Here is a 23352-nt window from a genome sequence, read left to right on the forward strand (position 1 = left end):
TTCTTTCCTATTCCTTTATCCTATCCAGAGCACTTCTTTCCGTCTTCCTGATCACCCCGGTTTTTCTCTTCCCTTTCCAGTTCTTTGCATTATGATTCTGTGTGCACAGACGTATGACTGTGCTTTGCATTTGCATTGTGTAAGTTCACTGACCACGTATGCATGACAGTTATTTATAATAACATTACATGAAATTTATTTTAAAATGTTGAAGACATCACTAAGATCTCAGCAAACTTGGTAAGGTTCTTAAAAATGACTTGACTGTCTATTTACCATTTTTGTGCCTTTAAAAGGTTTAAGCTCTTGAAGCAGTAGTTTAGATGTAGGATATGAGCACTGCCATCATTTTGCCATCATTTTGTAAAGGAAGTTTTGTTAGTACAAATTCAAACATTTCTAAAACATATCTCTTACTATGTGACTGCTATTCTTGTTTGAGCAACCCATGGTGGCCAGTAGAACCTCTTAGAGTTCTGCAAAAGCAGAAAGTATTCTTGAAAACAGCAATTGTCTTGAGAAATAAAAGTAATTTTAAACAGGAGTTTTTTAGTTTTTGTAACATTGCTTTGTGGAAAGGTATAGACAAAGGCATGAAGCACTTCCTATAGTGAGAAGAAAGTAAAGGGGTTTATTTACATAACAAAAGGAGAAATGAATCACCTTTTACCTTGTAATTGGAAAGTGTCTTACAAATTTAACTACAGTGTAAATTCCAGCCTGTGAGATAATAATAACCTCTTAAACATGAACTTATACTTCACTACTGTGATCTAGCTAGCTCTAATTAAAGTGTAGAGCTAGTGTTCACTGACTCTAATTAAAGTGTACCTGATGCACTTATTTCTGTGATCAATTCCACATAATTTATAGAGCAATTTGTCCACAAGAGGATGTACATTTTAATGTGCTTAAATAGCCAGTTACTTTGATTTTAATCTTTCAAATCTGAAAAAAAAAATGACCAAGTCACATGACAGAATAACACCAAATACTTTCTGTTCTATTATATGTGTTAGTTTTATCAAAAGCCTTTTTAAAAATAATATAGATATGCTAGTGCTTTAAGCACTTCTCACCACCTTTAGAAAACCATCTTCTATTATTTAGGAGACATAATGAAATGCTTATGGGTCTTAGGCTTTAGCATATGCAGCTTAGCTTTTTTTGTTGATTGCCGATACACTGCCTTGTAATGAAACTGAGAAAATTAAAACAAACATTTTTTTTGGAAAGATTGTATTCTGTAAAACGAGCTTGATGTAGAATTTTTCCTTGCTCCTTTAGTTAAAGGATTTCTTACATCCTTTTTAGTTAAATTAGAGTTCAGGTAGAACTTGAAGTGTCTGTATGCTATTAGTTGACAGTGCAAGGTCCTTGTCAGACTTTAGGTAGGTATTTACATCCTAGTACATGCCAGACTACTTGTTTCCATCTAGTAATATAAATGGATGTTTTATAAGCAAGGTTCTTTAAAAATAATAATAAGAAGAAATGTGTAAAATATTTTAGAGGTCTGATATACTTCGATGAGGAAAGTGAATGCCACTTTACTGCAGGGTTTTTTTGGCGGTGAAGTGGTCCCTTATTGCTGAATATGTTTTGTAGGTTTTAAGTTTTAGACTGTAATAATGGTTTAGTAGCTTAAATTATTCATTTAAGTGTATTTTGAGGATTAAATAAACTACTAGCTATCAGTTTTTAAATCAATAAATGAGTTTCAAATAGCTGTTTCTCCATGAGTATGTCTCAGCTCTGTTCCTCAAGTATGCAATTGTTCGAAGTTTGTGATAAGTATTCATCATAATCTATTAAAAAAAAAGTTGAGATTGTAAGGATCATCATGATAAGAATGATGATTAATAAAACTGCAATAGGGGAAAGGAGTTTATTGAAAAAGAAAAGCAGTGTTATATTTTTCATATAAAAGCAGACATTACTCTGTAAAAAGGGAACCAATGTGTAGTTTTATGAATAATAAGAAATGTCCAGTGATGTAACATTTTTTATTACAATTGGGATGCAAGAGAAATCTTTTATTCTGTTCTCACAGAGTAAAAGAGAAATGAGCTGAAGTTACACAGAGCTGATGTGGGGATGTGGGATAATACAAAAACCTAATGAAAACTTTGCCAATTTTTTTTCCTTTTTATTTTTTTTTCCAATTAACCTGATACCCTTTATTGGTAAATATCCAGGACACGATTAATTGAAGGTTATTTCAGGAAAAATTAAGAATCACTTGTTTTGTTTTGTTTTTGCTAGAATGAAGACGTGATTTATTGATTTATTTTTTTATAACTAATTTTTCAATGCATGTTTCTCATCTAGCTGCTAAGGAAAAGGCATATAGGAAATGACATAGTTACCATTGTCTTCCAAGAGCCAGGAGCGCTTCCTTTTACTCCAAAAAATATTCGTTCCCACTTTCAACATGTATTTGTCATTGTCAAAGTGCATAATCCTTGTACTGAAAATGTGTGCTATAGGTAAGTAGAACCTTATAGCTATTTAAGTTTGCTGTTAAGAATGCAATGGAACTGCTTTTCCTAACAGTTTTGTACTTTCTAGAGATACGATATATACAATTTTAAAATTTCTGCTTCATTTTCTATGAGTTTGAAACCCCAATGTCTCTCTTGCTTATCTAAACTAATGGGGCAGTCTGTAGATTTAAATGAGTGTGCGAAACTGTGTTGCTCATTCATGAGCACAAAAATGGGATATAACATTTTAGTGAAAATAAGATTTGCAGTCAGACTTGTGGTAATTAATTTAGAATTTATATCACATATTTCCTTTTTTTGAAGTAAGTGATTTAAAATAAAATACTTTAGAATGCTGTTAATGTATATAAATCCCTGAGTATGACTATATGACACCAGGGCACCAGGGTGAGTCATTGAGTTGAATGAGAAATTTTGGGGGATCATAACGTCTCAAATTTCAGTTCACCTTAACTCACAGTTAAGTTATTGCATCATGAATTTTAGCAAGGTTACCTGAGCTGGAAGCATATGGGAATTGTGCAAATAATGACAAGGACTTCAAAGACAGTGGTACAGATTTAGCAGCTATGAATGTTATATTTTATTTTTTTAGAATGAATTTCAAAGTACCTTGTGAGGTTGGATCATATTGCTTGTCGTATCTTCCAAAACTTGGTTTTGTTTTAGTAGCTATTTCGTGATTACTATTACATGATATATGTATTTCATACGTTACATTTTTCTTTTACTAAATTGTCTGTTTTTCATCCCAAATGTGAATGCATTTCAGTCAATCTAGTAGTAGTTGTATATAGTTTGCATGGTATTTTGAAATCCTTTTTACAGATAAAATATGTTACATAGATATCAATTGTAGGTATAACTGAGTGTCAGTAAGGAAAAAATATTTCCATTTCCCTTTACATGTATATCTTGCTGTGAACTGTCCCTCTAAAGAATTTCAAGTATTATGAATTTTTATGAACTTAGAATAGGCACTTTAAAGTGGTGCAAAATGCTTCCATTGCCAACATGTTTTGCACTGATACTTTTTGTCTGTATTCATATCTTATCCTTGCAAGATGTATAAGTATTGAAATCAATTCTTTGTATTCATATTTTTCATAGTTCTAATTAAACTGTGTGAAACCTGAAAATGATAGGTGGTTCTAAATAATTTTTAAAAATCTTGCATCTCCTTTATATCTTGCAAAGGATTTTTAAACTTACTCCACTAAACAAAAGAGACACTGACACCCTAAGCAGTCTACCTGGAAACCTCTGTGTTTGTATTATTATATTCACAATGTCCTTTATGCACGTAAAAGAAAAAAGGCATTTTTAAAACAGATGACCCAGTGAGTTTTCTTTGATGTGTCTAAGATATCTGAAAACTGACATGTTAAAACTAAAGTCAGTTGTGTAACTGGGCTGCACAGGTCACTACTTACTTTCTGACCTTTTTTTTTTTTATATATAAATGAATTAACCATTGCATTTTCTTTATCTTTCTAGTGTTGGTGTTTCAAGATCAAAAGATGTACCTCCATTTGGTCCACCCATTCCCAAAGGAGTAACTTTCCCCAAGTCAGCAGTCTTTAGGGACTTTCTTTTAGCCAAAGTTATTAATGCTGAAAACGCAGCACATAAGTCGGAAAAATTTCGAGCCATGGCCACAAGGACACGTCAAGAATACTTGAAAGATCTGGCAGAAAACTTTGTTACCACGGCTACAGTGGATACTTCAGCAAAGTTTAGCTTCATTACTTTAGGTGCAAAAAAAAAGGAAAAAGTGAAACCAAGGAAAGATGCACATTTATTCAGTGTTGGAGCAATTATGTGGAATGTGATCGCACGAGATTTTGGCCAGTCTGCTGACATTGAATGTCTCCTTGGAATCTCCAATGAATTTATCATGTTGATTGAAAAGGAATCAAAAAATGTTGTGTTTAACTGCTCCTGCAGAGATGTTATTGGATGGACATCTGGATTAATGAGCATCAAAATATTTTATGAAAGAGGAGAATGTATTCTTCTGTCTGCGGCAGATAATTGTACTGAAGACATCAGGGAAATTGTTCAAAGACTCGAAGTAAGTACAAATTCTAAATTGGAATCTCAAAAATTTTATGAAGAATTGTCTACATCTCCTTTGAGATACAATTAAAAATGTCATCTGTTTATACTTCAGTACTGTTTTTAGTCTTCAGAGAACTATAAAAAAAGTAATCCTCATGCAGTATATGAGAAGCTATCAACCCCTTTTTCAGGGATGAGAAAATGAATACCAATAATTTGATAGACTTGTCCGAGGCTGTGGATGGTTTCAATATTGAAATCAGGATTGAAAGGCTAAGCTTTTCGTTTTCTCTTGCTGTAGCCTTTCTCAATTCACACTTCTGTAGGTAGAAACATATCTTAATTTAAAAATACACAAAACCTTAATGGGTAGAATATATTCACTTCAACTTTTTATTAAGAAAAAAAAGTGAATTTTAGAAAAATTTGCCACAAGTTGTTCTGCTGATGTGTTTAGTCTACACTGAGTAACTGCAGAAAGTGAAGAAAACTAGACCAATTAATGACAGCTTTTACAGCTGACTGGATAAAGATTTTCAGACACTTGTGACCATGTTAGCACACCTGTCCTGTAACTAACTATTCCAGTCGGTACAAATGAACTGACAGGAGCTCTAATGTAAAACTGCTGATGCATCTACGTCATGCGGTTATGCTTTGCCCTTTGATTTTGATTTAAGTGATGTAGATCATGTTGGTTTTGTTTATATTAGAGAAACTTGTTCTGAATTGAAATCATTATGCTTACCACTTTCACACTGGATAGAGTTGATGCTGCAGAGCCTCTGTAGTCCTACAGCCACTTCTAGCACAGTGCAGTATCCTGCTCTAGTCTTTGTCTTCCAAAGTACTATTAACCATCAATGGATGAATGTCTAGACTTCTTTCCTCACTGTTACATTATTATTTTCATTGGGTTATTCAGCTTCACTTTTCTTGCACAGATAATTTTCTTCTGAAGAATAGTGTAGTTCACTTCTGTTACGTATTGCTAAATAGACAATAAAAATTTCCACTTACTTAACACAGGTGGAGCAAAGGTTCAAATTTCTAGTGAAAACTTCTGCTGTCAGTAGTGATGACAGTTGTTTCTTGAAGACCTCCAGGTCTGGCAACTCAACAACCTCCCTGGACAGCCTGTTCCAATACTTCACATCCCTTTCAGTGAATAAATGTTTCCTAACAAACAAACAACAAAGAACCTTTTTCCTAAAAGTTACTAATTTTTTTAAGTTGTATGCTCCTTATCTACATTTTGATATAGAAGCCCAGATGTGACCGTAACATCCACTCAAAAGTGTTAAAAACTCTGATGCCACAATTCAGATGTTTATTTTAAAACCCTTTTAGATGACTTAGAACCCAGATGACTTTTATCCAGATGAATAGGATACCTCTATGAATATCTGGATCAAACAAAGATGTGAAAAGCTGCAGACTGATCTTGGTTTGAACCAAAAGAATAAGTTCTGGAGTGGAAAAAGCTGGGACTTACTGTTCTAGAGTCTGATCTGTACTGGGGAAGGAAAATCCGGTGATATAAAGTAGAGAGAAGGAAAAGTAAACTATAAGTGGACTTGACTGTCTGGATTTTAAGACAGTAAAGGCAATGGATCTGAGCTTTAGGACAATATCAGATGGCTAAGAGAAGGATTAAACAAAAAAGCTTAATGGATCTTCAGACATCAATCTGAGTAGGCTAGAGTTCATTATAAGCCTATATGCTAAAAATACTCCTTTCTTCATAGGATTTAGAGGCTATCTATCTTTTAATTTCATCTGTGTTGTGTGCATTCAGAGAAGCCATCTCTTTGTTCATGCACAGCCATATGTTCAGAGAAATAGCAACCAAGTACGCAGAATGACCTATTTTGAAGTGGAGCAGCACTATGTTTTGTGTGACATTACTATGTAATTTGCCATGTCATATTTTAGGGGATGTGCTTGTGGAGGGCTTGATCTCCTGAAATCCTTTTTACCTTTGCTTTGGGACTAGCTTGATCTATGGCAAGAATGTTCATCTTTCTTCTCTTACAACTTTCAATTATTTAATTCAAAGGTGTTCTGACTGCTCTGAGTTTTGTTACATTATATATAAAAATGAGCCTGCTTAACAAAATCTGAATTTGAGGGTTGTGGGCTAGTCTATATAGTGACAATTAATTTTAATTGAATATGAAGAAACTTGGTCTTGTTTTTAACTTTCCCAGTGACATTAAAAATCTTATCCCCATCTCAGTAATGTCCACGTGTAGAGGTAGTAGCAGTTAGGAACCTGACTACAAGTGAAAATAAATCAAAATGGTCTTCGTTGTTAAAGTCTATAGAAGAGATGCTGCTAGAGCTGAAGCACTTCACTCAATTTGGCACATGTTATATCTCAAGCTTAATACTGCCTAATACTGAAGAAAAAATGCCTGCACACCTGCAGTCAGTCAGCCTACAAGAATGAAGTATCTGACAGGATAGCATTTTGCTTGCTTTGTGTTTTGAAGCAAAAGCAGCTGTTAAGTTTTCAATAAGATATAAATGGTGTTGTGTTAATGTTGGGTTTGGGGGGGGGGAGGAATTTAACACAGGACAGCTGCTTGCTTTGGAGTTGTAAGATTTTAATATTGTGAAGTGTTCTGTTCCCTTTGTTTTATGCAGAAAACTTGAACTACAAATATCAAAACTATTATTAGCATTAGTATATTGAAGATAATAAATGCCAAGCCATACGTGGCTTTACAAGGTTTGAAAAGTGACGTTTGTCTGTCCAAAGAAATGAATGTCCTAACTATCTGGTACTTCTTTATAGATAGTGACCAGAGGATGTGAAACCACAGAAATGACCCTTCGGAGGAATGGGTTGGGCCAGCTTGGATTCCACGTGAACTTTGAAGGGATAGTGGCAGATGTGGAGCCCTTTGGTTTTGCATGGAAAGCAGGCCTAAGGCAAGGGAGCCGCCTGGTTGAAATCTGTAAAGTGGCTGTGGCAACTTTGACTCATGAACAAATGATTGACCTTTTGCGCACATCAGTGACAGTAAAAGTGGTGATTATTCAGCCACACGAGGATGGAGCACCTAGAAGGTAACAAGCAACAGTCCTCAATGTGATGTTTACATCTGTTTTTTTCTCTGCCACAGTTTACATGATTGTTTTTGTGTTTTTTTTTTTTTTTTTTTTTTTTTTGTGACCATCAGGAAGTTGTCATTGTCTGTCATGTTCGGTGGTAACAGTATTGAAGCTCTTAAAGCAATCTTTTTCCCCAAACCATTACTGGCTTGTAATAGATTAAATTCCTTATAAGTTCCCATTTAAAGGGAAATCTACATTTATATGGTTCGAAAGGGTAAGAAGTAAACTTTAATGCCTTGTGACTGAGCTATTATAAAAACTGATACGACTTCTTTCCTTCCACAGGATAATTTTATATTTTAATACTAACTTTGGAAATTTTGAATCCTCTGAAAACTGTACCTTTTATTTCCTTGAAGCTTCTCTGAATCCTGTCCTATAGGAAAGGATGATGATAATTACTTATTATTATGCATTACTATTGTATTATTATTTTAATTTCTTACATCAAAATTTTAGCAAAAGTAAGGAAATAGGGAAAATACCGTGTTCCGGACATACACAGTACCAGGTCTTAACTGTCCTCCTTATTTTTTGTAGATATCTAATTTATTCATATTAAATATTAAATTACATCAATGAAATCATCAGTTAAAGCAAAAAAATATATTGCTGTAACATGCAATAGATGATCACATGTTCAGGAAAAGGGTGAAGTACAGATTATTACAGTCACTGTACAGTTGTTTTCATGGATGAAATACAATGTTCTGTTGTCAGTATTCTTTTTTTCTCTGTGACAAAGATTTTTGCTCTTCTCTCCATTTTGATTATTACTGAGGTAGATAAAATAGGTAAAATTTTAAAACTTTACAGTAATAAGTTTTTCTCACACTTTTTGTGGGCATTTTTAATTTGGCTCATCCTAAATGAGAACTGTATTACAGTAAATTGAATTGTCTACTTGTAAAAGGCCATCTTTAAATCTCTTGTTGATTTTTAATTTAACAGAAAAAAAGCATTAGATGTGTTGCTTTTGGCAAGACAACAAGCCATGAAATTTTACATAGCATGCAGCTCTGTGAAGTTGGTGCCAGCTGTACACGAATACTGCTTAATTGGTGGCAATTCTCCAAGTAGTCATTGGCCTGATGAATGACACAAAAGTGCCCTTCCCTGCCTCAACCTGCGTGTTGAAGCATTGGTTTCCTTTCTAAAGTAAACGTGTGTGAATATAGAATACTACCGTTTTGCTTAGTTGGATAGAATGCGCAATTAAGCGTGTCTTTGCTTAGCTTTGCTATTCTCACCATCTGCTTCTGGGGATGAATTTTCACTGACTTGTTTGGTATACATTTCCAAGCTGTTTACAGAATATGAGCCTAATGAGCCGATCCTATTATGTTGAAGGTAAAACGTGTATTTTATAGTCCCTGATGGAAAAATGCATACTGTATGAATTGTTTATATCTTCTTAGATACGTTTTTAGAAATGAAATGTTAAAATCCCAAATCAGTGTAAGATACATGGCACTCAGTCTGTGTGTAGGAGGACTTTTAACTGAGGAGTAGAACCAAACTAGGAAAAATCTGCAAAAGCTGTTCTTGTTTGTAAATTTTTTTTTGCATTTTTTTAAACTGTGTAACTAATTACTAAGGAAAACGAATTTTTAAGCTGTTTCTATTCTAAAGCATGAAAAGCGCCAAAGTATTTTTGAGTTCTTTTCAGCCTCATCTCTCTAGTATTTAAAAAAAAAAAAAAAAAAAACTTCTTAAATGTCTCTTTCCTTTCAAATATCAGCTTCTTGCAGAAATGGAAAGTACCTCGTTTCCCCCCCTTACCTCCCCAGAATATGAATAGTAATTTCAGTTGCGTCATTTGAAAGAGATCTCATATACAAAAAGTTTTGAGTTTTTCTGTCCCAAATGTTTAAAATCTAAGTAGAGAAGACAGAAAGCAATATAAAGATACCAAGTAACAAGACTGAGAGTTTTAGTTGGCAAATGTGACCTATGACACTGTTCATAAAATATATTAACGAGAGGTGGAATGAGAAAAAGGCAGGAAGGCATGAATTGCCAGCAGTTTGGAGAAAGAAGAAACTCTCTTGGTAATCACAGCTGCTTACTAGCTAAAACTTGTGCATATACATTTCCCTATTTCCTGCTCCACTGCTTGTCGTAGCCATCTGCAATGTCTTGTTTTTACAGTATCATAGAAACACAGAATATTTGAGGTTGGAAGGGACCTCTAAAGATGGAAAGTCCAACCTCATTGATCATAGCAAGGTCAGCTAGAGCAGGTTGCTCAGGGCTGTGTACACCGGATTTTGAATATTGCTGAGGATGGAAACTTCACAACCTCAGTTCCAGTGTTCAATCATATTTACAGTAAAAATGTTTTTGCTTATGCTTAAGTAGAATTGCCCATAATTCTCTTTGCACATTTCCTCATGCCCTTTAACCATATAGCACTGAGAAGAGTCTGATTCTTGGCATCTTTTCTTCTCTTTACCTCTCTCAGGTATTTATACACATTGATAAGATCTCCCCTGAGCTGTCTCTTCTCCAAGTTCAATGCTTCCAGCTCTCTCAGCCTCTTCTTGTATGTCAGGTGCTCTAATCCCTTAACCATTTTTGCTGGGCTCTCTCCAGTATGTCCATATCTCTTTTGTACTCTAGGTATCAGGTTTACCTAGAAATTTATAGGCAGTAGTTGTGCATTTAAACAGGATTATCTAGAGAATTAGAATTAATTTCGCATTCATTTGACAACAAATTCCACTGTCTTTGTCTAGAGAATCCATGTATGAATATAGGATACAATCAAGTCTATGAGAGTAACTTCCAGTAGATATGCGAGCAGCAGTTAAGGCTGTTGTGCCTGCTCATCAGGAAAGAACTCTTTCACTGTCAAGTAGCTCCAATAATTGTCAAATAACATTCCAAACAGACATCCAGATATTTCCTTCAAAGCTGAGGTTCCATCAGTCGGTCCATACCCTGCATGTTTAGAAGAAAGGTAGCTCGAAAGCAGAAGTAGGCTTAACGTGTATGCTTCGATAATTGCTTTCATCCAAAAGTGGACTTGGAGCTTTTCTTTTAAGGAATGATCCTTCACTCCATCTGGTACGTGCAGAACAGTGGATTTGGAGGCTGAAATGGGTACCTTGAAAGTTTGATGCATTTTATGGAACAATATGGTCTTCTGGCAGTTGGATTTATCTTTCCGTATTTCAGTCTTATTTCTCAGTGTGCATATCGATAGTTTATAATATATTTTATGTTCATGCATAATTGCTATAAACGAAAAAAAAGTGGTTTTAGCTTCAGGCACTATTTTTTTCCACAGGGCATAGATACAAATATGCATGAGTTTTTATGTTTCTACAAGAGTCAATTGAATTAAAACTTAACATAAATTTAAAAGAATATTAATATAATTTTAGCCAAGAACAGTTTAGTTTCATGGAATTTACCTACGTATCATTTTATTGCCTGTCTTATAACAACTGAGGTAATCAGCTGATTTCCACTACTTGAAAAAGTGGTTTCTGCTTAACTCTATCTGCTGAGTTTTAGGAATATGGAGCAATGAGGACTTTCTCTTTGGGTTGCTTATTCGCACTGGTTCCTTGCTGGGATAAGTTTCTGAAATGAGTTTATACAGATTGGACTGAGTGTCTTGGGAATTATACCCTTCATATGAAACCAAGTTTCAAGTGTGTGTGCGTTTCCAAAGCAATCCTACTCCCTTAGAAAAATATCCGCTGAAGTGGAGATCTTTTTAATCAAGTTCTTGTTTTTTTTTTGTTTGTTAGCTCACCCACAAATAATCTTTAATACATCAGCCCTTTATATTTAAAAAAACAAAAACAAAAAAAAAACACAAGCAAGCAACAAAACAAACTATGAGCATGAATATACTGTGAATATTAACAATGAACAATTATTTTTTCTGCAAAATGTCTTGTATTAATTTCTTTCAATATGAAAATTATTTGGAATGTTAAAGGTGCTTACAAATGAATGTTAGAGTGATCAGGAAACCACGGAAATTTTGCTCAGTCAGTGCATTCCATTACTTTCTTAATATATAGATCCTTCTACCTATAGTCATGATAGCAGTATATGCAAAAGCAATCATGGGAAAAGGCCTTTCATTTGCTATCCTGTAGAGTTAATGAACTTGAAACAAAGCTCCTACTATTTTCAGATTGCTCCAGCAATTAAATAATCATGCACAAATTGAGAAATTATAATTATTTGCATGGCACCAGGCTGATATTTAGATAGAAGGAAGAAATGTCTACTTAAAACATAAACTCTTTAAATTACGGTTACAGATTTTAGAACAGAAGTGCTAGTCTGTATGCTCAGATCTGAATAAGTATTCTTGTCTCATATTTGTTTCTATGATTTGTCTTTACTTTTAGAATTGTCAATATGTTCTTCTGTTGTCAATATTACCGAGTACTACAGCACAGAAGCCAAAATTATACAGATTTTAACAGGAGAATAACAATGTTCCTTCTAATTTGCTTTCGCTGGTGTTGTCACAGTAATGCTCAAGGACACTATCTCCTTAATCAGTCAAATCCAATCAAGAAATTCAAGTACTTCCAAATCCATTTTAAACTCTAGTGTTGCATTCAGTTAGAATCTTTCTTGCTACATTGAAGCTTATTTGTCTGAGCTCATCTTCTGTTATATATAAAAATGCTCAAGAAAGCTATTTGTAGGAAGTTTAGAAAATGAACAAAACTTAAGGCAAAATTCCTAGGGATGGGCAAGAAACAGAAGGCCAAGTACAACCACTGTAGAAGAAGTAACAGTGGTAGTTTCCACCTGTTTGTAAACAGTTGTTCTGTATTTTTTTCCTGCTGTTGCTAGTAAAGGTTAAAATTGATATGTTTTTATAACTATACCTAAGACTACCTGGGGGCCATTATTAGATACTACTACATTTCTTTTGAGGTTATTTTATTCTCTTGAACTTTGAAAATTCTTATGAAAAAAACAAATGGAATGACTTTCTGTATTTTCCAGTTTTGATACTTGTTCTTCTTGAATGATTGTGATCTTAATAGACAGTTGTGTTTCTAAGGCTTTTTTAAAGTAATAAATAACCAGCAGAGTATTGAATGCTTGAAAAAAAATGTTTTTAGGAAGTGTGGAAGTGTTTATTTAGTGGAAGAGTTCACATCTTCTCTGAGGGGCGTTTTGCCATAAGCTCATGCAATAGTTCATAGGCCTTTTTTTTTTTTCATCTCTCGACTTGAGAGAGTTCCCCTAGGCTGATCCCCATTCTGGACTAAAAAGAAGCCATTGTCTAAAACTGCTAGTGTGACAGTGCTGGATTAACAATGTTTGAGGTACATTAAAGCAGAAAAATCTGAAACTAAACTTTTGCTTGTACAAGTTTGAGTGCATCCAACTAATTACTGATTACCAGCCCTGCCACTAACTTGAGAAGAATGCAAATACCTGAAAACTATAATTTGAAAGTTTCATTACTTTTTTTTTTTGTAAAGGTAACTGAGGGAACTATTGCTAAGGAACTATAATGATACTAATTTGAAGCCACATCGCTTGCATAAATTATTCCTACGTACCTAACAACAACAAAGGAGAAAATGCTTAATTTTCTTTCCCATCAAATTATTGTATTTTTGTAGCATTGTTAGATTCAGGAAATATGAGACGTGAACTGGGATTTAGCCTGATGTATGGAGACTCCTGCCAAAACTGTGCTCTGTCAGAACTCTGATTAGCAACAGAGATGATTAACCTTGGGCCATCACATTTAAGTGCAAGCCCTAGTATTGGGGTCAGCCTCACACTAAGATCTTTTGGCACACCCCTGCACTCTGAATGTTGTGCCACTCCTCCTGTGTTTGGAAGGGTGGCAGCACTAGCAAACAGTGCCCCAGCACAGGGAACAGGACAGCCCATACCTTATCTTTAATATGTCTTGCACCAAGCCATGAAAAGGAAAGGAGTGTTTTCATCTTTGCAATCAGCTCAGTTGGCTACCAGTTTTCAGGTTATACTAGACATCTCCCTGGGCACTGCTTGTGGAATTCTACTGGCAACAGTCTTTCTGTATTTATTAAGTGGTTTATCAGGACCTTTTATAAAAGATTGCTTCTATTGATTTTTCTCCTTAATTTTAGCACTTCTATTCCAGTCATTACACATTCTTGGGAAGAGTTAATTGCTGTCAAACTTTGAGTAAAATTTCCTCCCCCATGATTGAAAATTCCTTTAGATAATACTGTAGGTCAATTACTTCTTTCCAAAATTGGCTTATTTTTAATACTGACTTTGAAATATTATGGTATCTTGTGCATGGTTTATTGATTTAGATTATCAGCATTTAGGGTACTTTCTACAAAATTGTGAGTTATCATAGAGCAATTGTAGTGTTACTGTCAAGATCCTGTTCACTGATTTTTTTTTTCTTCTTGATTCTTTCATCTGTAGCTGACATAAAGATGCAGTATAGGTCAATATGATAAATTTTGTAAACAAGGTAATTTATGCAGAAAATTTTCCCTGTTCCATCTGAAGATGTGCATCATTCTCACAGTTACTAAAATTGCCCTACTACCTCCTATGAACTAACATTCTCTGGCAGTTAAGAACTCCAGGCATGATTGAGAAGACTTTTACTATGCAGCAAGTGCATATTCTGCTAAGGTGGAGAAAGGTATTTAAAATGTCTTTAATGTAGCATCAATGATAGTGCTGTGCAGAGAACACTTACAGACAACCTTTGTACCGTTCATTTCACTTACCTACACTCACAATTCAACCTAACAGATGTATTGTACCTGACAAAAGATCAAGCACTTCAAATTGTTCAATTGGTCCATCAGCTGAAGTAAAATATACATATAACCACTTAGTGTATGCTTGAGGAATTTCTATCTTTCTGTATCAAAAGTATGGTCAACCTGTCATTTTTCTTTTGTAAAAGAGAAATGGATGAAAGTTTCATTTAGCAAAGTTTAAAATGTACCTTCAGAATTGCATTTCACTGAACTCATCTTAAGATTGGATTACTGTCAGTCTAGGTGATTACTACACTGTGCAGTTGCTAAAATTTGCTGCTGGCTTCGTAGTCATCTGTAGCTTGGTATCTTTATGCTGTCTCAAAGAATGCAGGAGAGAGATACTAACTGAAAGTCTCTTACTGCTCTGGGGAGCTGCTTTGGAGAATATCATAGGTCCTCCCACTGAAGTAAGGAATGAGAAGTGTTAAAAGGGCTTTTGGTAACCTTGATGAGGTCTTAGTCCTAATCTTGTCTCTGTGCTATCTTAAAGATTATTTCAAAATCAGGTTTCAGTCTGAACTCAGTTCTTTTTGAGCTCAAAGAGGTAGGTCTATTTGCTACTTCTTTTGTCCTCTTTGTTTTCATTTCCATTTCTTATGCTGAGCATTCTATAAGTTCTTCATCCTAGACGTTGCTTTTCCTGGCCCTGAGTTTTCCAAATCTTCATTCAAACTTGTGAATTTTGAAGGTTTTCCTCTTTAATGTCAGAAAAATCTTTCCTATTTGTCTGTTTTCCAAGTAATGCTTCCTTATTGACAATAGCTTTTCAAGCCTTTATTCCCCATATTTATTATCTTTTGATGTGGCTGTCTTCCTGTTCTCTGGGATTTGGAAACGTGACTTGCTCTGCTTGAGTCCTGCTTTCCATCAGCAGAGACTGCAGGGGTTGTTATTGCCCCACTGATCAGACAAGCCAAACATCTTAGTTGCTTTGTATTTTTTTTTCTCCTTTTTTTATTTCTTGACTAACTCCTTTCATCCAATGCACGTGTCCTGTCTATATTCCTCTTCTCTTTTACATACAACAATACAGGCGTAGAGGCTTTTAGGAGGCTTCAAAATTGTTTGTCAGCTCACTGATGCCAAGATTCTGTTTAAAACTGAATAGTAGCAAAGATCAAAGGACAATGAATGTATCTTCATAAAAGAGGGCTTGTCAGCTTCAGCTCTTCTCTGAAGCTTCTCTGAAGGGACTACCAGGCAGTTATTATTCCCTTAAAACCAGTAAAGATAAAGTGGGCAGCAGCCTTACCACCTGAGGTTTCCATAAGCAGTCTCACTCATCTGTTGTGCTATGAATTTGTTTTAAAGTAAAACCCATTCAGTATTTTTCAAATGACATCTCTTTCTTTTTTGATGTGTGACTGCTGTTAATAGGCTTTTGAGATGTCGTAACTTGGAAGTGTTTGTCTCGACTTCTTTGACCAAAGTTGCCTTCACCATCTGGTCTTATCCAATGTCTCTGGCTCGCTCTGTAATTGACGTAGAGAGCCAGTGGAGTCCAGGGCTTACCTCCAGGAGGCACCTCAGAAGGTCAGAGAAAGGGAAATAAGCGTATGTCTCATGTAATTACACAGCGAGTCTAAGGAAAACTAAGCTACTAAATTCTGCTTTTTAATCAAATCCTTACTACTAAATTCTGCTTTTTAATTAAATCCTTACTACTAAATTCTGCTTTTTAATCAAATCCTTACAATTATGTGAAATCAATGCCTTATTATGTGGTTTTAATAGGTTGCATGGTGGGTTCTCATTCTCCTTGTGACACCTTGTGAGAGAACTGCTGCAGATGAGAACAAACATGCACAGTAATAGCGATTGCTTCAAATGTTTGAGTTGGGAGAATGCAGTTACTTACTGTACCAATACATATACATATTGTCTCTTTATTGAGAAAGATTAAACGTTTTGAATTGAAGTGGTGATAGTAAAGGACAATTTCAGTGCAACACAACTGGTGGACACCAATGACTGTTTCTATCCCTACGTCCCCTTTAGTAGCTCAGATCTGTGATGCATTGAACTGATGTTAAATTGTAACCAGTTTTTCCACTTTTGTTGTTATGCTAACAAACCATTTATAGTGATGCATGAAATCTAGAGATTAAAAATCATGTTTTTGTCAGCTCACAGCACCCCCAAATGCTATAGACACTTAAATGTATTAAAATAACTTGAAAATCTGTTTTTTACACAGTTAAGTTGGTGTCTAGCTTTACCAAATCAAGCAATGCTTTTTGTATCCTTTTATTTCTGGACTTCCGTAGCATTAGAAATTAGCACAACATTTTCATTAAATGTATTTACAGCACACAATAACGTAACTTTTAAATATTAAGACCTTGAGATATATATACTTTTTTTTACATATTCTTTTAAAATAATTTAAAAAAATAAAAATTATTAAAATGAAATAAAAGTTCTCCTGCAACACCAGTCCCAATACATATTATTTATCCAGTGGAATCAGTTACGGTATTACAAATGGAAGTTAGATAATGGTTCAACTGAATATTTAATAGGAAATTGCATTTATGCAATGATCAGTTGTTCTTCATTCAAGCTAACTTGGCGATAGATCTACAGCAAAATAAATAAATAAATACTTACTGGATTGCAGACATAAAGTAATTGATTCTCTGTTTCTGATCTAGGAAGTAGCTACAATTATCATCTTAGATGTATCAGTATACTGCAGTATCTGTTCTTTGGGCAGTGTTTGTGAAGCAGTAAGGTGTAACGTCCATGTAAATGTGGAACTGAATGGCTTGGCACTTTTACATTAAAATAAATAAGCCTATGTGACACAGGGAGTCATATAAATTAGTTCTATTCTAGCCATGGATTATTTTTTTTCCCAGCTAAGAGCCATATTGGTGCTCCATTTTGGATTTAAAAGTACCATTTAGATTTTTGTTTTATTTGCAATAAGGTTGTAAACCTTTTTTTTTTCCCAGAAAGTGTCCTCAATCAATTTGTTGTTTGTCTGTTTGTCAGTTAGAGGAATACATTTTAATGAAGTAAACATACTCGTTTAAGAATTGAAATTATTTGTCTCTGTTGGATAGCTTGTTAGCTGTTTTTATATCATGCTTTAGGTATTCAGTTAGCAAGCTGAGTCAAACTAATAGTAGCAATAATCTATTTTGACTTCAAAACCCATGGTTATTCTTACAGCACTTTAAATACCCCCTATGAAGTAATTAATAAGGGATACAATGACAATTACATGCTATACTTTTCCCAATTACTAAGACAAACTGTGAAATCAATATCCTAATAGTTAAGGTTAGGGAGGGGATGATTTGTTTCTAACACTTATGGTCTACAGGAATGTAGAAGGGAATGAAATAACTTTGAAATCAGCAGAAGAATGATTGAAATAGCAGCATACTTAATTGCTGAACTTCGTAATCCAATAATGAAAAACTACATATGGCTGCCTGAAAAATTATACAGCACACTAAACTAATATTAACATTGCTATATCATCTGTACGTTCTTTGTTCTGTTTTGTATATAAGGTTTTATGAAAATCTTTAATTGAGTAATCAATCTTATGTTATTTTTTTCCTTTAAGAGCCTTCTGCATTCACGTAATGTTATGGCCCTGCTCTGGAAATGAATTAAGGTTGTACTGCTAGGGGCTATTGTCTCTTAGACCTTGGCCTCATTTGTTACAGACAGTGAATGAGGTGGGGGAGCCTTATGAAGAGAAGGCTGGTCTTGGGATATAAGCAGTTGAATATTGCTTATTCTATCCAAGAATGCTTATTCTATCCAAGTTTCTCCAGTAGAAATGTTAGTGTGAGTCTAGGCAATTAGCTTAACACAGCCTTTACAGTTTTCCTCATTCTAAGAGCCAAATGTGTGTGTTGTGACTTTTCAGAACTGCGAAACAATTTTTACAAATATTCATAAATGAACAGAGGTTGTTTGAAGTGGTGATCCGAATAAATGTGGCGCTCTTAGAGGAAAGACAGGGGAGGCTATTTAGACGTATCAAATTGACCTTCTGAAATTAACTGATAATTTTAAAACACTAGTTTCTGTATAGTTTCATTCCTTATCTGTGGTAGCAGACTGTTAGGGTCTTCTTACCTCCATAGGAAAGCTAAAAACAGAAAATCATTCACTGATGTTCTGTGATAAGAGGAGCTGGAAAGAAATTAGTTTTATACCCAATGAAAGTATGCAGCCATCAAATAATTTCTCATAATAAATCAGTGCTGAATATCCGACCCATTAAATCATAATGAAAATTACATATTGAGTAACATTGCTTCAATGAATGCTGCCTTTTATATGCATGGAATGAGGTAAAGAGCTCTTTGCTAATAGCAAGAGAGAAAATATATTTCTTTACTCCACCAACATAGAGAGGACAAATTAAAGAGTGTTCAGTATTAATCTTAAGATTTCCTTCCTTCTGAGTTCTTAAGCTTGCATAATTAATGTTCTTTTAATGTACAGCTTTAGCATGGTCCCTTAGATTTTGTTAAAAGTAAACAAACACAAAAAAATCCATGTCCAACTGTGCTACATCAGCAGAATTTACACACCAAATTTTATTGGTGAGTTTAATCACAGAATAACCTTGAAAAATCAGGAATTCTGAGTTCTGTTTTACAGTATTCTAGTGATCCCTCTTCAACTCATCTTCATCACAGCATCTTCTGCTCTACACTGAATGGCTCCCAATCTTCACCCTCAACACTTTATCCTTAGTATTTGTCTGAAATTCTTTCTTTAACTGTTTCATTTGGTTGAGTGCCAGCAGGAACTAAGATTTTATGCTGCAGGATAAACAATTTACCTATGCCATTACCATTAAATTAAGTAGCCAGAAGTGTTTGGTTGGATTGCACCGGGCATATACCGAATAGCTAGAATGTAACTGCTACAGTTGCACACATCTTCTTTTCTACAGCCTTGAATAACATAGTGTCGTGGTTCCGCTCCAGTGGGCAGCCGAGCTCCACCACAGCCGCTCTCTCACTCCCCCTCCTCAAAGAGGAATGGGGAGAAAATATGTGAAAAGGGCTCAAGGATTGAGATAAGGACGAGAAAATCACTCAGTAATTATTGTAACGGGCAAAACAGACTCGGCATAAGGAGATAGTAAGATTTGTTGCCTATTACTAACAAGCGAGAGAAGTGAGAAAACAAAGGAAAAAGCAAACCAAAAGCACCTTCCCCCCCATCCACCCTCTTCCACCTCCTCCCCCCGAGCGGCACAGGGGAACGGGGGAATGGGGGTTATGGTCAGTCTACAGCACTTCTTCTCTGCCGCTCCTTCTCGGTCACTCTCGTCCCCTGTGCTGTGGGGTCCCACCCACGGGATGCAGTCCCTGATGAACTGATCCGGCGTGGGCTTCCCACAGGCAGCAGCTCTTCCAGAACTGCTCCAGATATGGGTCCGTACCACGGGGTCCATCCCTCAGGAGAAAACTGCTCCAACCTGGCTCCTCTACGGGCAGCAGCTCCTGCCAGGTCACCTGCTCCTGCGTGGGCTCCTCTCCACGGGCTACAGGTCCGGCCCGGAATCTGCTCCAGCAGGGGTCTTCCACAGGCGGCAGCCTCCGTCGGTGCAGGGCCACCTGCTCCACCGTGGTCTCCTCCACGGGCTGCAGCGTGGAACCCTGCTCCACCGTGGTACTCCATGGGCTGCAGGGGGACATCCTGCTTCACCATGGTCCTCACCACAGGCCGCAGGGGACTTGTGCTCCGGCGCCTGGAGCACCTCTCCCCCTCCCTCTACACTGACCTTGGCATGTGCAAGGCTGTTCTCTCACTCCCTTGACTCTCCCGGCTGCTGTGTGGCGCAGCATTTTTTCCCTGTCTTAAATATGCTCTCACAGAGGCACAAAACAACATTGCTTATTGGCTCGGATCTGGAAGACAATGGGGCCCTTCCCAAACATGGGGCAGCTTCTAGATCTTTCTCACAGAAACCACCCCTATGGCTCCCTGCTACCAAAACCTTGCCACGTAAACCCACTACACATAGTTAGCATTTTTATAATCCCTTATTTTTATCTGTTTACTGAAACATTGGGAATGAAAATAATCTTTTGAGGTTTGGTTCGGAAGCTTCAAGTAGTTTAACATATGCGAATTTATACTGCATAATTGTGTTAAGTCATTTGTGCCAAAGAATTTTCACGACTAAGGCTGTAAACACTTTGTACATGCTGTATTACAGTTTTTCTAGGTGTTTTTAATTTAGTCAGAAATTATGAATTTCTGGTGTTGAATTGATGATGATGAATTTCTGAATGATGAATGACAGTTTTCAACAAAAGCAGAGTTTGATTAGGACTGGGCTCAAGGGCAGGGCAGTGAATTTTCACTATTTCTCTCTGTAACTTGATGTATTGCATTAGAGCTATTTAGGGTGTCTTCTTTACAGAAGTTAAAACAGTGCACGCTGCCTATCAAGAAGACAAATAATGGGCATTGTATGTGAGAATATAAAATACAGCTGCAATGGTAATCACTGCTGGCGTGAAGTCTCTGTTAACTAATTGCTGAAAGAGTAACCCTTAATGCAAGTCCAGCCTGAGTACAGTAAATAGCCCCAAGGCAGACTGATCTTTTGGATAATGCTGTCACTACTTTTTGCTGAGTTTATACTTTCTGGGAATGCTGTTAGTATTTATCCATACTGTAAGATTCAAGTCAAAGTTGTAAGGTTTGACTTTGTTTCATCTGCTTCCCTATTTCTCTTCTGGGCAATGAGATTCCCAGAATGAGAGACATTAGAAAGTGCTGTTTGAAAACTAATGGAAAAATATTTAGATGCTACGTAATCATTTGCATCACAGTTCTGTGCTTTGTCATCCAGTAGAAACTGGATGGATTCTAAAGGAGGGCTCTCAATAGCACTAAGAGATGTCTAGATTGCTGGGAAGCAACAGATTATGTTTTGTGGTTTCAGATATGTATGTTTTCACATTAAGAAATGATTTGTATTTATGAAATTTAAACTAAAGCTGCTACAGAAGAACGTGATATTTGCTGACATCTGAAAGCTTTATTTCTAGTATATTTTATTATGTGAAACTCAAGCTTATTAATTTATAAAAGCTTAATAATTTTACCTTTTTGAAGGCACGGAGAGAGTTCAAAACGTTTGAGCACATGCAGGCAAATCTTTTATTTTGACACATTTCCTACCTGGTTGAAATGATAGCTTTGAAGCATTCAAAGGGCAGCACAAAGCTATATGAAGACCTTTTGGCACCCAGAAGAAAAAGATGCATATACTTCTGACTGCAGAATGCAAGATTTCTTTTTCTCTTCCCGCCAGTGAGATTGATCATCGTTTTATTTGTCCTGCAGGGGTTGTTCAGAACTTTGTCGTATACCCATGGTGGAATACAAACTTGACAGTGAAGGCACCCCATGTGAGTATAAAACCCCTTTCAGAAGGAATACCACTTGGCATCGGGTGCCGACTCCCGCTGGGCAGCCTCTCTCTCGTGCCTCTCCAATCCTAGGAACATCTGACAGACTGCAGTGCCAGCAGCTTCTCCAGCAGGCTCAGACAGCCATTCCTCGCAGCACTTCCTTTGATAGAAAACTGCCAGATGGTGCAAGGTACTATACTCTCCATTTAATGCCTGTCATTTTCCTAATGTGCCTTACTTAGGTAGCTCTGTTCTCTGGAACTTGTGTTGTAATTTTAATTCTGAGGTTGTGTGACAGGGAATCGACTGATTATAGTTCACTCTATGTGAAACAAGTGACTTTTGTTGTTTGTGATGAAAGTCTGCTATGCTGAGGATCCTACTGATGAGGACAGCTAACCTTTCCCTTTAGTTCCAAATCAATAAAGTGGGAAACTCTTGTTGCTTTTTGATCTAAACAATGTCCTGTCCTCCACCTTTTGGGAGCCTACTTAAACAAATAATGAGCATAAATAAAATGAACTCAGTCCTTTAAAAACGAATGATTTAATCTCATTACCACACTATTGGCATAGTTTCAAAGGGTTCTGTAACTCATTACCAGTCCTTATGCTTTGCTTTGCTTTTAATTAAACAAAGCAGAGCTTGTGATTTGAATATATAACACCTATTAGATGATGGGATGGTATCTTTAAATCTTAGCTCTGTTCTTATTTAATCACAGTTCTTCATAAGAGAACAATTTCTTCTTAAAGTTTTAAATTTGTAAATGCATTGACCTTTGAATTATTTAGAAAACCATATGTTTTGAACAGAACTCTCTGTCCTTTATTGTTTGCAATTATTTCTAAATGTTCCTAATTGGCAAGGTCTTTCCACATGGGAAGAGGCATAGTCCTTTACCCTGGAGTGATGTAGTTCTTCTAATCTTCAAGACAAAAAGTATTGCATGTTGGGAATATCTAACTTATAAAAAAAAAAAATCTGAAGTACAACTCTTCTACAGCTTTAAAAAACTCTGGCTGAAATCATAAAATACTGCTATTGCTACACTAACTACCTCATGTAATAGAAAATAATTATTATTTTTTAGATCATTTGAAATATATACAAGCAATAGTAAAACATCTTTGAAAATGTCTATATCAGGGTCTGGAGAAGGCAGACTGAATTATGATATTTGATCATTCGTATTCTGCTTTTTTTTTGCCCCGGTTTCAACATTCCCCTGTCTATCCTCCCCCCAAAAAAATAAGAATAAAAATAAAAATTAAACAAACAAACAAACAAACAAAAAAAAAACATGAGAACACCACGACTACATTTTTGTAACCATGTACATATAATTTTAGGACTCGAGTTTTTCCTAATGTCTTGTTACTGAAGTCCTTGGTAGGATCTTGGTTAGATCTAGCATAAGGAGACAGTATATTAGAATGTCTACAAATACTTCAGGTTTTATGGAGCTTT

At 35.8% G+C, this 23352-nt stretch overlaps 1 protein-coding gene across 2 annotated transcripts in view; it reads left to right on the forward strand.

Moving 5' to 3' along the window:
• SIPA1L2 (signal induced proliferation associated 1 like 2) overlaps nt 1-23352 on the forward strand; it is a gene marked incomplete at both ends in the record, with an annotated part of 84926 nt that overhangs the window by 23392 nt on the left and 38182 nt on the right. For both annotated transcript variants that reach the window (XM_084283689.1, XM_084283690.1), the window contains 4 exons: nt 2332-2489; nt 4005-4581; nt 7369-7643; nt 21815-22072. In XM_084283689.1, the coding sequence (XP_084139815.1) occupies nt 2332-2489; nt 4005-4581; nt 7369-7643; nt 21815-22072 (1268 nt within the window). The remainder of the gene's footprint in view (nt 1-2331; nt 2490-4004; nt 4582-7368; nt 7644-21814; nt 22073-23352) is intronic.

Source organism: Netta rufina (assembly GCF_964035555.1).
Source record: "Netta rufina genome assembly, chromosome: 3".
Taxonomy (NCBI): domain Eukaryota; kingdom Metazoa; phylum Chordata; class Aves; order Anseriformes; family Anatidae; genus Netta; species Netta rufina.